The following is a 19984-nucleotide window of genomic DNA, read 5'->3' as shown; positions in this document are numbered from 1 at the left end:
GTCAAATCCACTGCATTAAAAACAGTCAGCAATAATCTAATGAATTCAGGTCTTGTGAAGTTATATCAAGGCTGAATATAAGTCTTCAACAACCATAAGACCCACTCATTTTTATTTAACCTTTATTTAACTAGGCAAGTCAGTTAAGAACAAATTCTTATTTTCAATGACGGCCTAGGAACAGTGGGTTAACTGCCGTGTTCAGGGGCAGAACGACAGATATTTACTAATAATGTCATTTTATCAAAATAGATCAACCTGATTTTTTGCAATAATCACTGATCTGGCTTTCAAGTCTGTCCATTAAAATGCAATTTTTATTACAAATTTAACCAGAACCATGCATAATGCACATTCACTTCTAGCAGGCATTAAGCTATAGAAAATTAACCCAGATCTCAAACAATCTCTCAAGCACAAGCCCGCATGCTAGTGAGTAGCCATCTAATCTTTATATTCCAAGTTTAGCCAACTTGGATGTATTTGCTAGCTAACAGGGTAGTACAGTTGAATGGTTATGAACACACCCTTCTGTTTGTCTCCAACTGTTTGAACAGCATGCTAGCCTGTCCACTTTGTTCACATGTTGAAATCTAGTGGTCTACCTTATTTCTCAGAATGAGAATGAGTGACAATTCTTTATATGATTGTGTTTTATGCTTATTGCACATTTGTAAAACACAGACTAGACAGCTAGTATAACAGTCTTCGGCTAAAATGTTGCTAGCAGTACTTGGTACCACAATGCCACGTGCAACAGAAACTGATCATTCATTTTCCAGAGTCAATGTTCATTGATACTCTCATTTTAGTAGTGTCTGCGATGCGCTCAATCTGAATCATTATTCATTGATACTCTCGTTTTAGTAGTGTCTGCGATGTGCTCAATCTGAATCATTATTCATTGATACTCTCGTTTTAGTACCGTCTGCTCTGTGCTCAATCTGAATCATTATTCATTGATACTCTCGTTTTAGTACCGTCTGCGATGCGCTCAATCTGAATCATTATTCATTGATACTCTCGTTTTAGTACCGTCTGCGATGCGCTCAATCTGAATCATTATTCATTGATACTCTCGTTTTAGTACCGTCTGCGATGCGCTCAATTTTAATCATTAGAAAAGGTTAACTTCTCCTCTATTACAGTAAAATAATGTCTCAATGTGTTTCAGTCTCCATATGACCGATTGTTGGACCAAAAACTCAAATAGCAAGTTGAAACCACTTGTCAGAGATGAAGAAGTGATCTCTCATCTTTGTTGTTTTGAGTGGCGGGGGGAGGGGCTCGGTGTGTTTGTGAAAAGTAAAGGAAGAGGCCAAGCGAGATGTTTCACTCTCGCTAAAATCTTTCTAAAATAAGCCCAATGTGTTTCTATGGTCTTATTTTGGACCTAATCTTGTCGCTTGTCTTCCCGCCTTTGGGACAACTGCCATTGTTAGGACAGAAGCATGTGCATCTCATCATTATATACAGATCTCTGGTGTAAATGGGAAGGTGCGTGCAGCACAGAAGGAGAGAAGGAGACAAGACCAAAGAGACAAAATGAGAACAAGCGGACATAAAACTACAACTACAACAAAACTTGATTCTTGCGATATAGGCATTTGGAATATCGCGGCAAAAAAAAAAAAAAAAGAGAATGAATCGAATTCCTTCGATATATTGCCCAGCCCTAGGCTAAAGTGCCCAGGCTAGTGGCAGAATATGTCAGGGACATGGAGAAATATGGGATGAGGACAAGTATTATTCACTTTGGGTTCTCTCACTCTCCCAATCAAAACAGACTAGCTGACAAGGACACATTAGGGAGTGAGGGCATTGTCAGACCTTCGCTGCAGAAGGGCCTCTTGACCCCAGAAAACTTGACCGTCTCGTGGAGCGTCTTCTCCTCCTGGCAGTACTCGCAGAAGGTGACGATGCAGTGCAGCTTCTTGTAGTCCTCACAACATATCTTACTGCAGAACTGGTACACTTTATCCTGGGGGGGAAAATACATACCCACACAATGTTGAAAGCTCCTGCATATTTAATTGAGGCTTGACCACTTGATATATATCCTGGACACAGAGGGAGAGGTTAAGCATGTACACTCACAGACTTCAACAGAAAAGGTGCACAATTAACTTTAATGCTCAATTTTCTGAAGAAAAAAAACTACAACTAAAAATATAATATAATTGTGTTATATAAACCAAGTTCATGACCACAAAGTGAATGTACCTCCCACTCCAGGGTTTCAGGCTTCAGGCTGAATGCTCCTCGACAGTAATTACATTTCAGCTGGATGTTGTGGTTCGTTGTAGCCAGGGGAGCCTGTCCATTGGTTACTGTTTGAATGTTTGCATTCTGAAGAGAGAGAAAGAAACATTTCCTTGAGCTGCAGGAAACTAGATAAGGTAACCAGAAAGTGAGGGACTTTTTGATTGTTTAGTTGCACTGCACTAGACATGTTCTTTCTTATTTTAATTTTTTTTTACTCCTTTTTCTCCCCAATTTCATGGTATCGAATTGGTAGTCTTGTCCCATCGCTGCAACTCCCGTACGGACTTGGGAGAGGCGAAGGTCGAGAGCCGTGCGTCCCCCGAAACACGACCCCGCCAAGCTGCACTGCTTCTTAACACAATGCCTGCTTAACCCGGAAGCCATGCGCACCAATGTTTCAGAGGAAACAGCATACACCTGGTGACCGTGTTAGCGTGCATTGCGCCCGGCCCAAAACAGGAGTCACTAGTGCGCGATGGGACAAGAACATCCCTCCCGACCAAACCCTCCCCTAACCCAGACGACGCTGGGCCAATTGTGCGCCACCCCATGGGTCTCCTGGTCGCGGCCGGGCTGCGACAGAGCCTGGACTCGAACCAGGACCTCCGTAGCACAGCTTGCACTGCAACGCAGTGCCTTAGACCACTGCGCCACTCGGGAGGCTAGACATGTTCTTTCTAACGTGAAACCTAACTGTCAGTAGGCTTTTAGAATTCTTATTCAAATGTTTTGTCGTGGTTAACAAGGTGATATTTTCAAAAATAAAGAAAGGAGTCAGTACATACCTGAAACTTGGTGACACACGTTGAGCTGCAGAAGTTTAGGACATTCCCCTCAAGCAGCGTGGCCTGGTACTGAGGTAACGATGTCTTCTTACAGAAGTGGCATGTGGGCTCCGAGTCTGCAAAGGAACAAAACTATCCCTTGACACATAACCTTCCTACACACGGTATGATCAAATGTAGGTACTGTAAGTACCAGCACCTTTATAATTGTACTTGCAGTACTGCACCCACACACCAACGCATATGTACACAGAAGAAAATGATACAACTTCGACTACCACATATACCACATCCCACACATCAAAGGAACCACACCAACAGTCAGTGTGAATGACGTAAGATGTGGGCTCACTGGAGAGTGAGAGTGGCAGTGAACTAATATGTGGCAGGTAGCCTAGCGGTTAAGAGCGTTGGGCCAGCAACTGAAAAGTTGCTGGTTCAAATCCCTGAGCAGACTAGGTGAAAAATCAGTCAATGTTCCTGTGAGCAAGGCACTTAACCCTAATTGCTCCTGTAAGTCGCTCTGGATAAGAGTGTTTGCTAAATGACTCAAATGTAAATGTGTGAGACAGGGTTCAGAAAGTTAAACTATAATCCAAGTAAAAAAGTGAAAATTGAGGACAGTGATGCACTGATGGTGAGGTATAAACAAATACTAACCGAGGACAGTGGTAGTGGTAGCGGTGATCTTGGTCTTGTTCACGCAGGCTGTGGAGCAGTATGGTTCCATGGTGCCGCTGGCCCCGATGCAGTGAGTGACTTCACTAGACTTGGCCATGGTACTACAGCCAGTACACATTGTCATCTTAGATTGGGGCTAGAGGAATAAGGGAATACAAATACATTGCCTTCAGAAAGTATTCATACCCCTTGAATTTTTCCACATTTTGTTGTGTTCTAGCCTGAATTGTAAACTGATTAAATTGAGATGTTGTGGTCACTGACCTATATACACAATACCCCATAATGTCAAAGTGGAATTTTTTTTTTTTGGGGGGGGATGTTCAGAAATTAATAAAAAATGAAAAGCTGAAATGTCTTGAGTCAATAAGTATTCAACCCTTTTGTTATGTCATGCTTAAATACATTCAAAAGTAATAATTAACTTAACAAGCCACATAATAAATTGCATGGACTCACTCTGTGTGCAAATAATAGTGTTAAACATGATTTTTGACATACAGATAATTGTAAAGTCCCTCAGTCGAGCAGTGAATTTCAAACACAGATTCAACCACAGATTCAACCACAAAGACCAGGGAGATTTTCCAATGTCTTGCAAAAAAGGGCACCTATTGTTAGATGGGCAAAAAAAAAGAAAAAAAAAAGCTATTGAATATTCCTTTGAGCATGGTGAAGTTATTCATTACACTTTGGATGGTGTATCAATACACCCAGTCACTACAAAGTGGCAGGTGTCCTTCCTAACATAGTTGCTGGATAAGAAGGAAACCGCTCAGGGATTTCACCATGAGGCCAATTGTGACTTTAAAACAGTTACAGAGTTTAATGGCTGTGATAGGAGAAAACTGAGGATGGACGAACAACATCGTAGTTACGCCACGAAACTGACCTAATTGACAGAACGAATGAAGGAAGCCTGTACAGAATAAAAATATTCCAAAACATACATCCTGTTTGCAACAATGCACTAAAGTAATACTGCAAAAATGGTACGCCTACTGTACGCCTATGTAGATATTCCATTTTTTTTTTTAAATCAGCCATTTCCAGCTACAATAGTCATTTACAACATTAACAACGTCTACACTGCATTTCTGATCAATTTGATGTTATTTTAATGGACAAAAAAATGGCTTTTCTTTCAAAAACAAGGACATTTCTAAGTGACCCCAAACTTTTGAACAGTAGTGTATATTTAATCCATTTTGAATTCAGGCTGTAACGCAACGAAATGTGGAATAAGTCAAGGGGTATGAATACTTCCTGAAGGCACTGTATTTGTAGACATGTGACATAACTTTATGAAAAGCATCCAAGACAGATACTACTGTTAACAAATATCAATGTGTCCTGTTGCCACAGAGGTACACAAAACTTGTGAATTGGGCCATCATCGCAGTGTTAACTTTGCCAATCTTTTTTAGTCTAGTCTTAGTCATTTTGACTGAAATATAATTAAGTCAAATTTGTGTCATTTGAATAATGATTTAGTGTCAAACTGACTAAAACAGTTGGAGATTTTAGTCAAAGGAGAGAGAAAGAGTAGCACAATCACCAGATTGTGCAGCAAAGTATTGGCAAAGTAGTATGGGTTGCACCTCCATCCCTCGGTCGCGTCATTGACATTGTTATCAACATTCCACAGACACCACAGTCACATTGATGTCCAAACGTAGAACAGGGGCTAATGACAGAACGGGAGCTAATGAATGTTTCGCCCAGTGATGTAGTCGAGTCACTAAACCTAGAGTCCAAATCAAGTCCCAAGTCCCCTGTGCTTGAGTCCGAGTCACGAGTCCCTAGGCTGAAGTCATGTCTGAGTCACTGGGTCCACATTAAGTCAAAATAAAAAAGTTATTTACCCAGTAAGATATAGCGTAGTGGCAAGAGGAATTCAGTCAATCAATTGTTTTCTATCCCTTTTCCTTTCTTTCTGTACCACCACATTTTTGCATATAGGCTACTGGTAATGTTACCAGGAAAACGTTCAGTTGAAAAACGCTAAAGAAATATTTGTTGCATGCTCCACGACATTGTGTTGCTATTGAGCAATCGAAGTTCACTACTGGATTGGCTGTTGATACCTAGCACTACCTAGCCTGCTTGCTAGCACTGACATGAGAGCGGAGATAGAGTGGCTATCCATATATTGGATCACTGCTGTTAAAATGGCCCATGATATGCTTAATGAATGTAAAATGCGTCCCGCCAATGCACGATGGAGAGGCTACCGTCTTTTAAAAGGTAGCCTATGGGCTAGAATGAAGCCGTTTTTTCTGAGGAAAAGAGGTAGATTTGGCTACATTGGATACAGAACCTGTATATGAAATACAGTGGGAAAAGTGGGAGGGTTGAGCAAGACTACAAATTGAAAGACAGCCTACTTTTCTATAGCCTACTCAAAGGAGAGAAACAATGATCTCGACTGTTGTTTTACTATTAAACTCAATGCTGCTATTGTTTTTACACTGCGTGCACAATTATTAGGCAAGTGAGTTTTCTGATCTTATCATTGTTTCTATTCACATTTTCGAACTCCAAACCATATAAACTTGAATGCTTATTGGATTTAATCATTTTCAGGTGATATGTATTTGTGTAATGAAGGAGGGTGTGGCGAAAGTGAATAACACCTTATATCAAGGTGTGCATAGTTATTAGGCAGCCTCATTACCTCAGGTAAAATGGGCCAAAAGACATTTAACTGACACTGAAAAACCAAAAATGTAAAATGCCTTTCAGACGGATGTGACACTCTTTAAATAGCTAAACTATTGAGGTGTGACCACCTGACATTCAAACGTTTTGTTGCGAATAGTCAACTGGGGCGCAAAAAAACGCATTGGGAAGAAAAGGCGCAAATTAACTGCAAAAGACTTGAGAAGAATTAAACGTCAAACTACCAGGAACCCATTATCCTCCAGTGCCACCGTAATCCAGAACTGCAACCTACCTGGAGTGTTCAGAAGTACAAGGTGTCAAGTGCTCAGAGACATGGCCAAGGTCAAGAAGACTGAAACAAGACCACCACTGAATAAGATTCACAAGTTGAAGCGTCAAGATTGGGCAAAGAAATACCAAAAGACAGATTTTTCAAAGGTTTTATGGACAGATGAAATGAAAGTCACTCTTGATGGACCAAATGGATGGGCCCGTGGCTGGATCAGTAATGGACACAGGGCACCACTTTGAGTCAGGTGCCAGCAAGGTGAAGGAGGGGTACTGGTATGGGCTGCTATCATTGAGGATGAGGTAGTTGGACCTTTTCGGGTTGAAGATGTACTCAACTCCCAAACCTACTGCCAGTTTCTGGAAGATTCTTTCGTCAAACTGTGGTACAGGAAGAAGTCCTCAGCATTCTAGAAGGCCATGATCTTTATGCAGGATAACGCTCCATCACATGCATCCAAGTACTCCACTGCTTGGCTATCCAGCAAGGACCTCAAAGATGCCTGAATAATGACCTGGCCCCCTTCCTCACCTGACTTAAATCCTATTGAGAACTTGTGGGCCCTTCTCAAACGTGAGATTTACAGTGATGGAAGACAATACACCTTTTTGAACAGCATTTGGGAAGCTGTGGTTGCTGCTTCAGCGAAAATTGATCGTGAACAGATCAAGAAACTGACAGACTCCATGGATGGAAGGCTCATGGCAGTTATTGAAAATAAGGGTGGCTATATTGGTCACTGAATATTTTTGAAAGGCCAAAAATGTTATATAATTGTCATTTTGTGTTACTTATCTGTTACACTTACTCTAAAAATTGAGAATAAACAAGTGAGTTGAGAGAAATTAGTTTTGTATTTAGTTGCCTAATAATTCTGCACACTAATAGTTGCCTAATAATTGTGCACACTTATATATTTCCCTGAGAAAGACAAAACTCACTTTTCCTTTGTTAAACATTCAGGTTTGAGGTTCAATAACATTTTGGATTGACTGAGAGCATTGTGTTCGTTCAACAATAAAATTAATCACGAGGAATACAATTTGCCTAATAATTGTGCACGCAGTGTAATTTCATGCTTCTTAACCAGGAAAAGGGTGGTTAACTAGAAGGCTGGTGGTGACTGGTTAGCTTAGGTGAAGCAAGAGAGTCGCCTACGAGATGTATATAATCGGAGGTGGAGCCAGAGCAAAGCCTGTCTGCCTACACTCAGCTTTTGCTCCTCCGCAGCTCACCAGCTGATGTAGGCTGTGTTTACTGGGTGTGACGCGTCCTTCCCACTGCTGAACAGAACCGCGTTGCACACATGCGCTGCTAATATTAATTGTGCTCATCACTGAAAAGCTCTCAATCTCTCCAGAGTAAACCGAAATACATTTTTTATTTTTATTTAGTCAGTTATAGTCTTGTCAATTGCCACTGAAAAATAGGTGTTTGACGAATATTTTTGTCGACGAAATTAACACTGCGTCATCGTCATGTTACACTCAGCGGGATGCATAAGGGAACACCAGAGAAAGGCTGGTTGACTCAGCCTGGGTATTTACCTGCTTGTAATCCCTGTTAAAGTTCTGACTCTCTTATGTGCTTGTAGTCCCTGACATATTATATCTATTACCTGCTTGTAATCCCTGATAAACTTCTGACTGGCTGTTACCTGCTTGTAATCCCTGATACACTTCTGACTGGCTGTTACCGGCTTGTAATCCCTGATACACTTCTGACTGGCTGTTACCTGCTTGTAATCCCTGATACACTTCTGACTGGCTGTTACCTGCTTGTAATCCCTAATATACTTCTGACTGTCTGTTACCTGCTTGCAATCCCTGATACATTCTAGCGGTTACCTGTTTGTAATCCCGCATTCAGTTCTGACTGGCTGCTACCGGTTTGTAATCCTGCATACACTTCTGACTGTCTGTTATGTGCTTGTAATCCCTGATACATTCTAGCGGTTACCTATTTGTAATCCCGCATACAGTTCTGACTGGCTGTTACCTGCTTGTAATCCCGCATACAGTTCTGACTGGCTGTTACCTCCTTGTAATCCTGCATACAGTTCTGGCAGCAGAAGCGTTTCTGCTTGCCGTCGATGATGAGAAAGTGGTTGGCAGTGGCGCGGCTGGGCAGGTATTCACCACACTGCTCACAGCAGTTCACGATGAGCCCGTTGGCCATGCGGTAACGGTTGAAACAGGCATCGCTGCATATTTTATGGGTGACCGTCTTGAAGCTCACCTCATGGCGGATCTGATATGAGGAAAAGGAATAGAAAGAAGGATTTATAATAACGTGTGAAAATTCAATCATATTGAATGAATACACAGGCAATGGGTGAGATCGGTGTGAGATTCTAGCTGGTGGCTGGCTGATGTTGTTGTGGTTGTTTATAAACTGTTCCGTGGTCAGATGGGAACCACCCTCCATTTTGATGCCAACTGTTTTCCATGCAGTAACCATGGACACCAGGCTCAAGGCTTGGACAGACACAGTGGATGAGAAACTGTGCCGTCGGCAGCCATGTTGGAGGGAGAGTGAGTGGAATATACTCTGTCCAAATCGACCCCTACCCACTTCTTTTGATCTAAGACATTGATGGGCCCCCTTTTTTAGGCCTGTGGATCAATTTCCACCCCTACAAAAAATTATGTGTATTTTTCATTTTTAGGAACTCAGTTGAGAGTTAGAATAGTAGAATACACAAGGTGCAATTTCAACATCTGGTTGTGCATTCAGTAGTTTTTCCGCCAAAATGAGTATTATAACGGATATGGAGAATTTGCCAAATGACACAAGAATAAAAAATTTTATTTTTATCCTTGATCACAAAAAAGTTATTTTCAGCTGCCAGCAAACATCTCTCTTCCAGTCAAACAGTGTGAAGCGCTGTGTGCTGTAAACCACTAAAGATACGGGAGGGGTATCGGTTGAGAAACAACATTTCACTTAGGGGCAGGCCTGGAATTCCGTGATTTTAGGGGCAAGGCCATTTGGCCTTCAAGAGGTTTCCAATCTGCCAGCGCACCAAGGCCATCTGCCAGGGCACCAAGGCCATCTGCCAGGGCACCAAGGCCATTAACCAAAATAGCCAATTCAATTGATTTGAAAACCACAAGCTATTCTGTTTAGAAAAACATAAAAGTGTATGTAAATGTACATAAATAATTTGCCTACATGTCAAAGTCTAGGTGATAGCCTATGTGTATTGGCTACAGTTTGTAATGTCCAGACAGGTGCTGACAGGAGGGAGGTGCCAGAAAATGTAGCCAAACTTTAAGAGACTTTTAATCACATATACACTGAACAAAAATATAAACAACATGGACTACAGGAAAAGGAGGACCAAGCACGCCCCCATTCTCATCGATGGGGCTGTATTGGAGCAGGTTGAGAGCTTCAAGTTCATTGGTGTCCATATCACCAACAAACTATCATGGTCCAAACACACCAAGACAGTTATGAAGAGGGCACGACAATGCCTATTCCCCCTCAGGAGACTGAAAAGATTTGGCATGTGTCCTCAGATCCTCCAAAAGTTCTACAGCTGAACCATTGAGAGCATCCTGACTGGTTGCATCACCGCCTGGTATAGCAACTGCTCGGCCTCTGACAGCAAGGCACTACAGGGGGTAGTGCATACGGCCCAGTACATCACTGGGGCCAAGCTCCCTGCCATCCAGGACCTCTATACCAGGCGGTTTCAGAGGAAGGCCCTAAAAATGGACAAAGACTCCAGCCACCCTAGTCATAGATTGTTCTCTCTGCTACCGCACGGCAAGCGGTACCGGAGCGCCAAGTCTAGGTCCAAAAGGTTTCTTAACAGCTTCTAACCCCAAGCCATAAGACTCCTGAACAGCTAATCAAATGGCTACCTGGACTATTAGCATTGTCTCTCCCCCCCCCCCCCCCATTTTTACACTGCTGCTACTCTCTGTTTATTATCCATGCATAGTCACTTTACCTCTACAACTTACCATAATTACCTCAACTAACCTGTGCACATTGACTCTGTACCGGTACCCCCTGTATATAGCCTCGCTACTGCCATTTTATTGTTGCTCCTTAATTATTAGTTATTTTTCTTTTTTTTTCTTTTAGTTTTTTTACTTCAGTTTATTTTAGTCAATACTTTCTTAGCAGTTTTTTTTTTTTTTAACTGCATTGTTGGTTTATGGCTTGTAAGTAAGCATATAACTGTAAGGTTGTATTCGGCACATGTGACAAATAAAATGTGTTTTGATTTGAAGTGTTGGTCTCATGTTTCATGAGTTGAAATAAAATATCCCAGAAATATTCTTATTTTTTCTAAAATGTGGTGTACAAATTTGTTTACATCCCTGTTAGTGAGCATTTCTCCTTTGCCAATATAATCCATCTAGCTGACAGGTGTGGCATATCAAAAAGCTGATTAAACAGAATGCTCATTACACAGGTGCACCTTGTGCAGGGGACAATAAAAGGCCACTCTAAAATGTGCAGTTTTGTCACATAACGTCACAGATGTCTGACTGCAGTTCGGCATCGTAACCGACTCAGTGGGCAAATGCTCACCTTCGATGGCCACTGCACACTGTGACAAAAGGGCACTGCACATGCAATCCGTTAGAACATTTTAAAGAGGGGAGATCTAATATGCAACAACTAGCATTGGTTGCTAATATGACTAGGATTGTGCCTTCTGCTACAGGACAATGAAAGAAAGTTTATATAAAATAATTGCCTCCTCGGATATGGTCTGATTTTGGCTAGGCTACTTTGAAGACATAATAACATTCAGATTTCAAACAATTAAGTATATGTTTTGTAAATGTTTTATTCTTCTCCCGGACAATTGGTTGGAGCCAAGTTAATTTATTGGATTTTTATTTTTTTAAATGGGCCAAAAGCAAGCTATTACCGGCTAACGAAAACCCTGCCGCGAGCCAATAGATTTTTTGTGGCCCCCGCCCCCATCAAATTTGCCCATCCCTAATCTAAGTAATCAGGGTCAAATTCCTGGCCGGGGGACCCCATTCATTTTGTTAGTCAGTCTCACTCAGATATCATATTAACTCTAAAATATTAACTCTAAAACGTAAAAATGTTCTCTCCGCTGTCAAGAGAGGGGCTGCTAAAATGTTATGCTCGCAATGTGGTGGGGGGTACGCACATGTGGGAATGCATATTTTTTGCATTCTCCCATCCCCAACTCCCATCAAAATTGCCCATCCCTGGTGTAGTGTGTTGCACTGACCTCAGTGAGCTTGCCGCAGACAGTGCACTTGGTTTTGAGAGAGGACTTGGGTGGGTTCTGTTTGTTCTCGTAGGCTCCCAGACAGCCTGTACTGCAGAACTCCTGGAACGACTCACTGGAGTCCACCTGTGCCACTATCGTGCCCTTCATTGTAGTGATGTCCCTGGAAGACACATGTTAACACACACACTAGAAATAAAGTAGAAAATTAGATATATCAACACACACACACACACACACACACACACACACAGCGACACTTCTTACTTTTTGCACATGGTGCAGCTCTTCTTGGGGGTTGGTTTGTGTGAGAAGGCAGAGAGGCAGGTGGTGGAACAGAACAGGTGAGTGGATCCTTTCCGCTGGTAAGCCGTCTGGCCTTTCTTCAGAGGCTTCTTACAATTGGCGCAGGTCACCTTGACAGTGCGAGGGGGGTTCTGGGAGCCAGAGGGGGAGGGGCCAGGCGGTTTGGGCAGAGAGGCGGTTGGCGATGGAGAGTCCACCCCCGTCTGTTTCTGGTTCCGTGGGAACGAGGCCGACTGGGATATCCACGAATCTGTGGAGAGGAAAAACACAAACAAAGTTTAGCAGACCTGAAGAAACAACGTAACAGGTGCAATGTGAAAAGATGCTGTAAGCCAGCATTGAATGGTTCAGCACAATAGTGTTAAAACCATATGAGTTTGTGTTTACTACCAGGCCTCTGGTGGGTTCCTGTGTCTCCGTTCTGTACAGGCTGGCTAGTGGTGGAGGTGTTGCTGACCCTGCCAGGGTTGAAAGTGGCTGGGGGCCTGGTAGTGCTGATGGAGCTCCGGGCCTCAGGGTTCAGACTGAAGGTGCTGCTAATCTGCAAGCCCTTCTCCACTACACCCGACCCCCCGACCCCCACCCCGCCTTGCAGCGACGTCACACTGGTGATCATCAGGTTCATGTCCCTCTCAGGCTCTGCCACTGGCTCGGCTGCTGTAGCTGCCGTGGCGACGGCAGAGGGCCCCAGCGTTGTGACGTTGCCAATCTTTATCTCAGAGTCCGGCTCCGTGCTGCTCAGGATACCTCCGCTGTACGAAGAGGAGGGGCCTCTGGCTGTGGCCAGTAAAGAAGAGCCTCTGTGCCCGGGATCCTCCTCATCGTCAATGACGATGGGCTCTGTGGATGGTGCTGATGAGGTGGCAGGTGGAGTGGGTTTTTTGAAGGGGGCTGCTGCTGCGGCGGTTGTCGTGTTTACCGTTGCCGTGGTTTCTGTCTCTGAGGGGCGGGGCTCAGTGCAGTCTGCGGGGGTGCCAGCATGGGAAGGGGGAGTAGCAGAGGGGGTGGGGGGCTGTTTCCCTGAGGGAGATGGGGCCTCTTCCACCAGCACCACATCATCATCATTGTCATTATTCTCCGGAACCCTGGAGGGTTCCTCTGTTACCGTGGTGACGGGAGCCTGGGATCCAGTGGGGGGTGTGGTTTTCTCTGAGGAGCGAGTGGTGTATGTGTCCATTGGTTCCTCTTCTGGGGCTGGGGTTGTGCTCCCCTCCACTACCCCAGGCTTGGGCTTCAATTCCCCATCCATCATTTAGGCTGCTACCACCTGTCCTGCACCTACACAAACAAAGCACATGTTATTAGGATTAACCTACCATAAGCCTAGTCCATAATAAACATGTTGAGTGCAGGTATCCCAGGTACAAGCTGTATGTATGTGAAGAAATAGGAACACTGCCAACCTCTGTTTAGGCTACCTGGTTGATTACAAAATAATCATTAACGAGCTCAGGTAAAACCCAGGTAATATTCGTATTTTTGGTTATTGTCCTGCTGAAAGATGAATTTGTCTCCCAGTGTCTAATGGAAAGCAGACGGGACCAGGTTTTCCTCTAGGATTTTGCCTGTGCTTAGCTCTATTCTCCCAAGTCCTTGCCGATGACAAGCATACCCATATCACGATGCAGCCACCACCATGCCTGAAAATATCAAGAGTGGTAGTCAGTGATGTGTTGTGTTGGATTTGCTCCAAACATAACGCTTTGTATTCAGGACTTAAAGCACATTTTTCTCGGTTTTACTTTAGTGACTTTAAAAAGATAGATTTTTATTCTGTACAGGCTTCCTTCTTTTCACTCTGTCAATTAGGTTAGTATTGTGGAGTAAAACAATGTTGTTGATCCATCCTCAGTTTTCTCCTATCACAACCATTAAACTCTAACTATTTAAAAATCACCATTGGCCTCAATGTGAAATTCCTGAGCGGTTTTCTTCCTCTCCGGCAACTGAGTTAGGAATGACGCCTGCACCTTTGTAGTGACCATCCAAAGTGTAATTAATAACTTCACCATGCTCAAAGGTATATTCAATGTTTTTTTTTTACCCATCTACCAATAGATTCCCTTCTTTGCGAGGCATTGGAAAACCTCCCTGGTCTTTGTGGTTGAATCTGTGCTTGAAATTCACTGCTCGACCTTACAGATAATTGTATGTGTGGGATACAGAAATTAGGCAGTCATTATAAAAATCAAGTTAAGGGGGCCTCCTGAGTGGGGCAGCGGTCTAAGGCACTGCATTGCAGTGCTAGAAGTGTCACTACAGACCCGGGTTCGATCCTGGGCTGTATCACAACTGGCTGTGATCGGGAGTCCCATAGGGTGGAGCACAATTGGCTGGCTTCCGGGTTAAGCAGGCAGGTGTTAAGAAGCGCGGTTCGGCGGGTCATGTTTCAGGGGGCGCATGACTCGACCTTCACCTCCCAAACCCGTTGGGGAGTTGCAGCGATGAGACGAGATCAAAATTGGGGAGAAGAAGAGGGTAAAACACAAAAAATATATATATATAATTGTTAAACATTATTATTACACACAGAGTGAATCCATGCAACTTAATACGTGACTTTAGCACATTTTTACTCCTGAACTTATTTAGGTTTGCCAAAACAAAGGGGTTGAATACAAAGTAAAATATTGCACTGACATTTCAGCTTTTCAATCATTTGTAAACATTTCTAAAAACATAATTTAACTGACATTATGGGGTATTATTGGATGTAGGCCAGTGGGGGAAAAAAAATCTGATTTTATATTCAGGCTGTAACACAAGAAAATGTGGAAAAACTCAAGGGGTGTGAATACTTTCTGAAGGTACCGAGTAAATCACTGCTTTACCAGTACTAACGTGACTACACCGTTTTCATGTTACAAAACACGAAGCTGTCTCTAAAACTGCAAGTTGTCTCCACAGTAATAAACATAGCTATCAAAGAGAATGTGTGCTTGCTGGCCAATGTGACACAAAATACTGCAAAGTAATATAAAAACTACAGTTCAGGTAAAGTTGTAAGGACAAAACATAATTATGTTTTAATTAGCAAGCTAGCTTGCTATCAAAGATGAGAGATTGGGTGTATATAGCTGGTGAAATTAGTTAATCCCTCAATGTTGCACTTCTGTGTTTAGCAGAATACCATTCCAACAGCCACCAAAATGTGAGACCTAATATTGTTGCTGCCTATGTGCCATTTTATCTTAGGCTACCCTTCCCCAACCCCTCTGCTATGCATGGCCACAGATGTGAAACCATGGGGCGGCAGGTAGCCTTGTGGTTAGAGTGTTGGGCCAGTAACCGAAAGGTTGCTAAATCGAATCCCTGAACAAGGCAGTTAACCCACTGTTCTTAGGCTGTCATTGTGAATAAGAATTTGTTCTTAACTGACTTGCCTAGTTAAATAAAGGTAAAATGACCAGACACCTTCCTCTCCACAGAGAATGCTTGAGTATGTCATTGTCAAGTTCATAGAACTTAGGCTATACATTGATCCATGACTGACAGACTGTAACTTTTCACTAACTCCACCTTTGTGTCTGTGTTTCAGGAGTCAACAGCCTCACTGAAGTTTGTCCAGAGTGCAGGCCTGCCACTGAAAATAACATCATAACTCACACACGCCCAGAAGAGAGGATTCTCTCTCCCAAAAAATGCAAATCAGGTCATTGTCCATGATTGCCCAACCCTGCTAAAATCCATACACCACCAAGGTCAAGTAAAGTAGAGTCAGGAAAACAACAAGACTGGACAATCATGGGTGGCTTGACCGAGGTGATGATGTGCAGTGGGTAATGTATGGACCAGACTATACGCGTTTCATGTGTCTTACAGGACTGAGTCCTCCCGGGCTGTGTGATCCAAACCTAGGACAGGGGCTGAGCAAGCAGCAATATTGTAATATTGACAAAGTGAGGATGTGGATGAAATTGTTTTGAAAAATATCACAGAATGGTACCACGTTTTGTTCTATTTATCATACAATGCCTGTTCTAATAATGTTTACATAACCAACTCAAATCCTGCAAGGCATCACGGAACGCACATCTCGTCGATCCTTGTCATATGGATGGGCTATTGCAGCAGACGACCATACCGGGTTCCACTCCTATCAGCTAAAAACAAGGAGAAGCGGCTTCACCAACACTGGACAATAGACGAGTGGAAAAACATTGCCTGGGCCGACAAATCCCGGTTCCTGTTGCGTCATGCTGATGGCAGAGTCAGGATTTGGCATAGCAGCATGAGTCTATGGCCCCATAATGCCTGGTGTCAACGGTACAGGCTGGTGATGGTGGTGTACTGGTGTGGGGAATGTTTTCCTGGCACATGTTAGGTCCCTTGATACCAATTAAGCAACGAATGAACGCCACAGCATATCTGAACATTGTTGCTGACCAAACCCAATAGAGCCTCTTTGGGATGAGATGGAATGGGCTGTTCACAGCATGATGCCATCGCAACTTCGTGAGGCCATCGCATCAGCATGGACCAACATCCCTGTGAAACATTTCCAACACCTTATAGAATCCATGCCCAAAGAAGTAAGGCTGTTCTGGGGGCAAAGGGGGGTCCAACCAGGTACTAGATGGGTGTACCTAATAAACTATATATATTTTTCTAATGCCTTAATACAAGGGGTGCTGCTGCTTTGTAACCAATTATCCAGTTGCTAATAGTTACCGGTAGCTAGTTAGCTTTTTTGGTCCAGGGAGTAGCTAGGTTAGCTAACCTCTAGCTTTGCTGGTAAAACTCCAGTATTACTGCTAAACTCTGTATTCATCCTTGATCATTAAATTCCGTTGCAGACGAGGGAGGAGGAGAGTGGATGGTCATTCACCATGTCGTAGCTAACATTACCATTAACAGTGCTGTGCTCCATAGCTAAGCTTCCCTGAGCCTGGCTGTTTGGTTTGTTTACAAATCACGGAGTGTGGGCTGTGTCAGAGACTGCATGGGCTATGCACATGTTGGAAGGTGGAGATTTGCACACCCGATTAATCAATATTTATAAGGAGCCATACGTCCGTGTTCCGAGGGTGGAACTAAATGAGCATTTCTGCACTAGGAAAGGAATTAGGTCGAAATAGTGGCAGCAACTTCCTCTAAAGGGGGCCTTTAAAAAAATAAGTATGTTTTTCATTCCACCTCTAAAAAAACATATCGGTAGATATATTGGTAACTTTAGCCTCCCTAAAAATCAGTATGGGTCCCAAAATTCTCATATCGGTCGCACTTTAGTCTCAACTGTCTCTCTCCTCGCCCTTTGTCCACCTTTACCAACTCTGTTGCCAACAGACGCAACACCTTTGGTTACTGACCCGTAGTGATCAGGAGAATATCATGGAGGTTGGTTTTACTCTGTAGACATCAGGGTAACGTTCAGTACTAGGCACTAGGCGCCAAACCCGGAGGAGAAATGCAGCACTACCTGGCTACACTCGTTCTCCAGTTTGGGTCCATGTACAGAGTATGTACTAGTATATTAGGAAAAACCTTCCTAACACTGAGTTGCACACGGCCCTTTGCCCTCACAAGAGACTCAATTCGTTGGGGCATGGACTCTACAAGGTGTCGAAAACGTTCCATTGGGATCCTGGCCCATGTCGACTCCAATGCTTCCCACAGTTGTTTCAAGTTGGCTGGATATCCTTTGCGTGGCGGACCATTCTTGATACACGTGGAAAATTGTTGAGTTACAGTTCTTGACACAAACCGGTGTGCCTGGCCACCTATCCCCCTTCAAAGGCACTTACATTTTTTGTATCTGTGCCATTCAGAGGGTGAATGGGCAAGACATAATCCATCTCTCAATTGTGTCATGGCTTAAAAATCCTTCTTTAACCCGTCTCCTCCCCTTCATCTACACCGATTGAAGTGGATTTAACAAGTGACATCAATAAGGGATCAAAGCGTTCACCTGGATTCACCTGGTCAGTCTATGTCATGGAAAGAGCAGGCGTTCTTAATGTTTTGTATACGCAGTGCATAATCCAGTCCACTATATCAAACATGATTGTAGACTGCAACTGATTGTAGTTGCCACGGCAGGGCTCGCTATTAACGCTTGTCCGCTTGCCTGGGGCAAGTAAAAAAAAAGTGTTTGGACACCAGATTTAAGTTGTCTAAATGAACGAGAAAAAAAATTCATGCAAAAAAAAATATCACAATATCAAACAAATAGGCTACTTCGATCATAACTGGATCAGAATTGATGCAATGTTTTGCTCACTTTTCTCCCAGTCTCTGCAGAGCACGTCAGAGTATAATTATTATAGGCCTGCATTGGCAGGCACCAGCAGTCTTTCAATCATGCAGTCGCGAGATGTGTTTGAGATCAAAGTGAGCCGCGTTGGCACATTTGTTGATAATAATTACTAGCGAGTTATTTGCCCAGTTTGAGCAAATTTTTGGTCAATGAAAATCTTAGAAAAGTCATGGTGTGTGCATCACCTGCGTGTGTGCCAGCGGACGGTTACCAGAGGAGAGTACTTGTGGTCCAGTATTTTTGGTCCAGTTGCCAGGACCATAAATACAAAATTCCATCTAGACACCATTGCCCTAGAGCACACAAAAAAACAAAACATACCTCAACCTAAACATCAGCGCCACAGGTAACTTCCACAAAGCTGTGAACGAGCTGAGAGACAAGGCAAGAAGGGCCTTCTACGCCATCAAAAGGAACATAAAATTTGACATATCAATTAGGATCTGGCTAAAAATACTTGAATCAGTTATAGAACCCATTGCCCTTTATGGTTGTGCGGTCTGGGGTCCACTCACCAAACCAAGAATTCACAAAATGGGACAAACACCAAATTGAGACTGGATGCAGAATTCTGCAAAAATATCGTCAGTGTACAACGTAAAACACCAAATAATGCATGCAGAGCAGAATTAGGCCGATACCCGCGAATTATCAAAATCCAGAAAAGAGACGTTAAATTCTACAACCACCTAAAAGGAAGCGATTCCCAAATCTTCCATAACAAAGCCATCACCTGCAGAGAGATGAACATGGAGAAGAGTCCCCCAAGCAAGCTGGTCCTGGGGCTCTGTTCAAACAAACAGACCCCACAGAGCCCCAGGACAGCAACACAATTAGACCCAACCAAATCATGAGAAAACAAAAAGATAATTACTTGACACATTGGAAAGAATTAACAAAAAAAACCAGAGCAAACTAGAATGCTATTTGGCCCTAAACAGAGAGTACACAGTGGCAGAATACCTGACCACTGTGACTGACTCAAACTTAAGGAAAACCTTGACTGTGTAGAGACTCAGTGAGCATAGCCTTGCTATTGAGAAAGGCTGCCGTAGGCAGACTTGGCTCTCAAGAGAAGACAGGCTATGTGCACACTGCCCACAAAATGAGGTGGAAACTGAGCTGCACTTCCTAACCTCCTGCCAAATGTATGACCATATTAGAGACACATATTTCCCTCAGATTACACAATCCACAAAGAATTTGAAAACAAACCCAATTTTGATAAACTCCCATATCTACTGGGTGAAATACCAGTGTGCCATCACAGCAGCAATATTTGTTACCTGTTGCCACAAGAAAACAGCAACCAGTGAAGAACAAACAACATTGTAAATACAAGCCATATTTATTTTCCCCTTGAACATCGTTACAACACTGTATATAGACATAATATGACATTTGAAATGTCTTTTTTCTTTTGGAACTTCTGTGAGTGTAATGTTTACTGTTAATTTTTACTGTTTATTTCACTTTTGTTTATTATCTACTTCACTTGCTTTGGC

General features: G+C 43.1%; 1 protein-coding gene across 4 annotated transcripts in view; it reads right to left on the bottom strand.

Moving 5' to 3' along the window:
- Positions 1–19984, bottom strand: part of zmym2 (zinc finger, MYM-type 2) — a 41265-nt gene that overhangs the window by 9082 nt on the left and 12199 nt on the right. Inside the window, exons 1-9 of one of the 4 annotated variants that reach the window (XM_029711811.1) lie at positions 14488–14528; positions 12614–13501; positions 12185–12473; positions 11918–12080; positions 8683–8934; positions 3711–3867; positions 3051–3166; positions 2224–2349; positions 1831–1981 (exon numbers count right to left, since the gene is read on the bottom strand). In XM_029711811.1, coding sequence (XP_029567671.1) covers positions 1831–1981; positions 2224–2349; positions 3051–3166; positions 3711–3867; positions 8683–8934; positions 11918–12080; positions 12185–12473; positions 12614–13475 — 2116 coding nt within the window. In that variant the 5' untranslated portion in view covers positions 13476–13501; positions 14488–14528. Of the gene's footprint in view, positions 1–1830; positions 1982–2223; positions 2350–3050; positions 3167–3710; positions 3868–8682; positions 8935–11917; positions 12081–12184; positions 12474–12613; positions 13502–14487; positions 14529–19984 lie in introns of those variants that run through there. The other 3 variants (XM_029711810.1, XM_029711812.1, XM_029711813.1) reach the window with 3 other exon arrangements.

The sequence above is a fragment of the Salmo trutta genome, chromosome 24 (genome assembly GCF_901001165.1).
Source record: "Salmo trutta chromosome 24, fSalTru1.1, whole genome shotgun sequence".
NCBI classification, from domain to species: Eukaryota; Metazoa; Chordata; class Actinopteri; order Salmoniformes; family Salmonidae; genus Salmo; species Salmo trutta.
The sequence above is the reverse complement of the archived record's forward strand: the minus strand, read 5'-3'. Positions and strand labels throughout refer to the sequence as shown.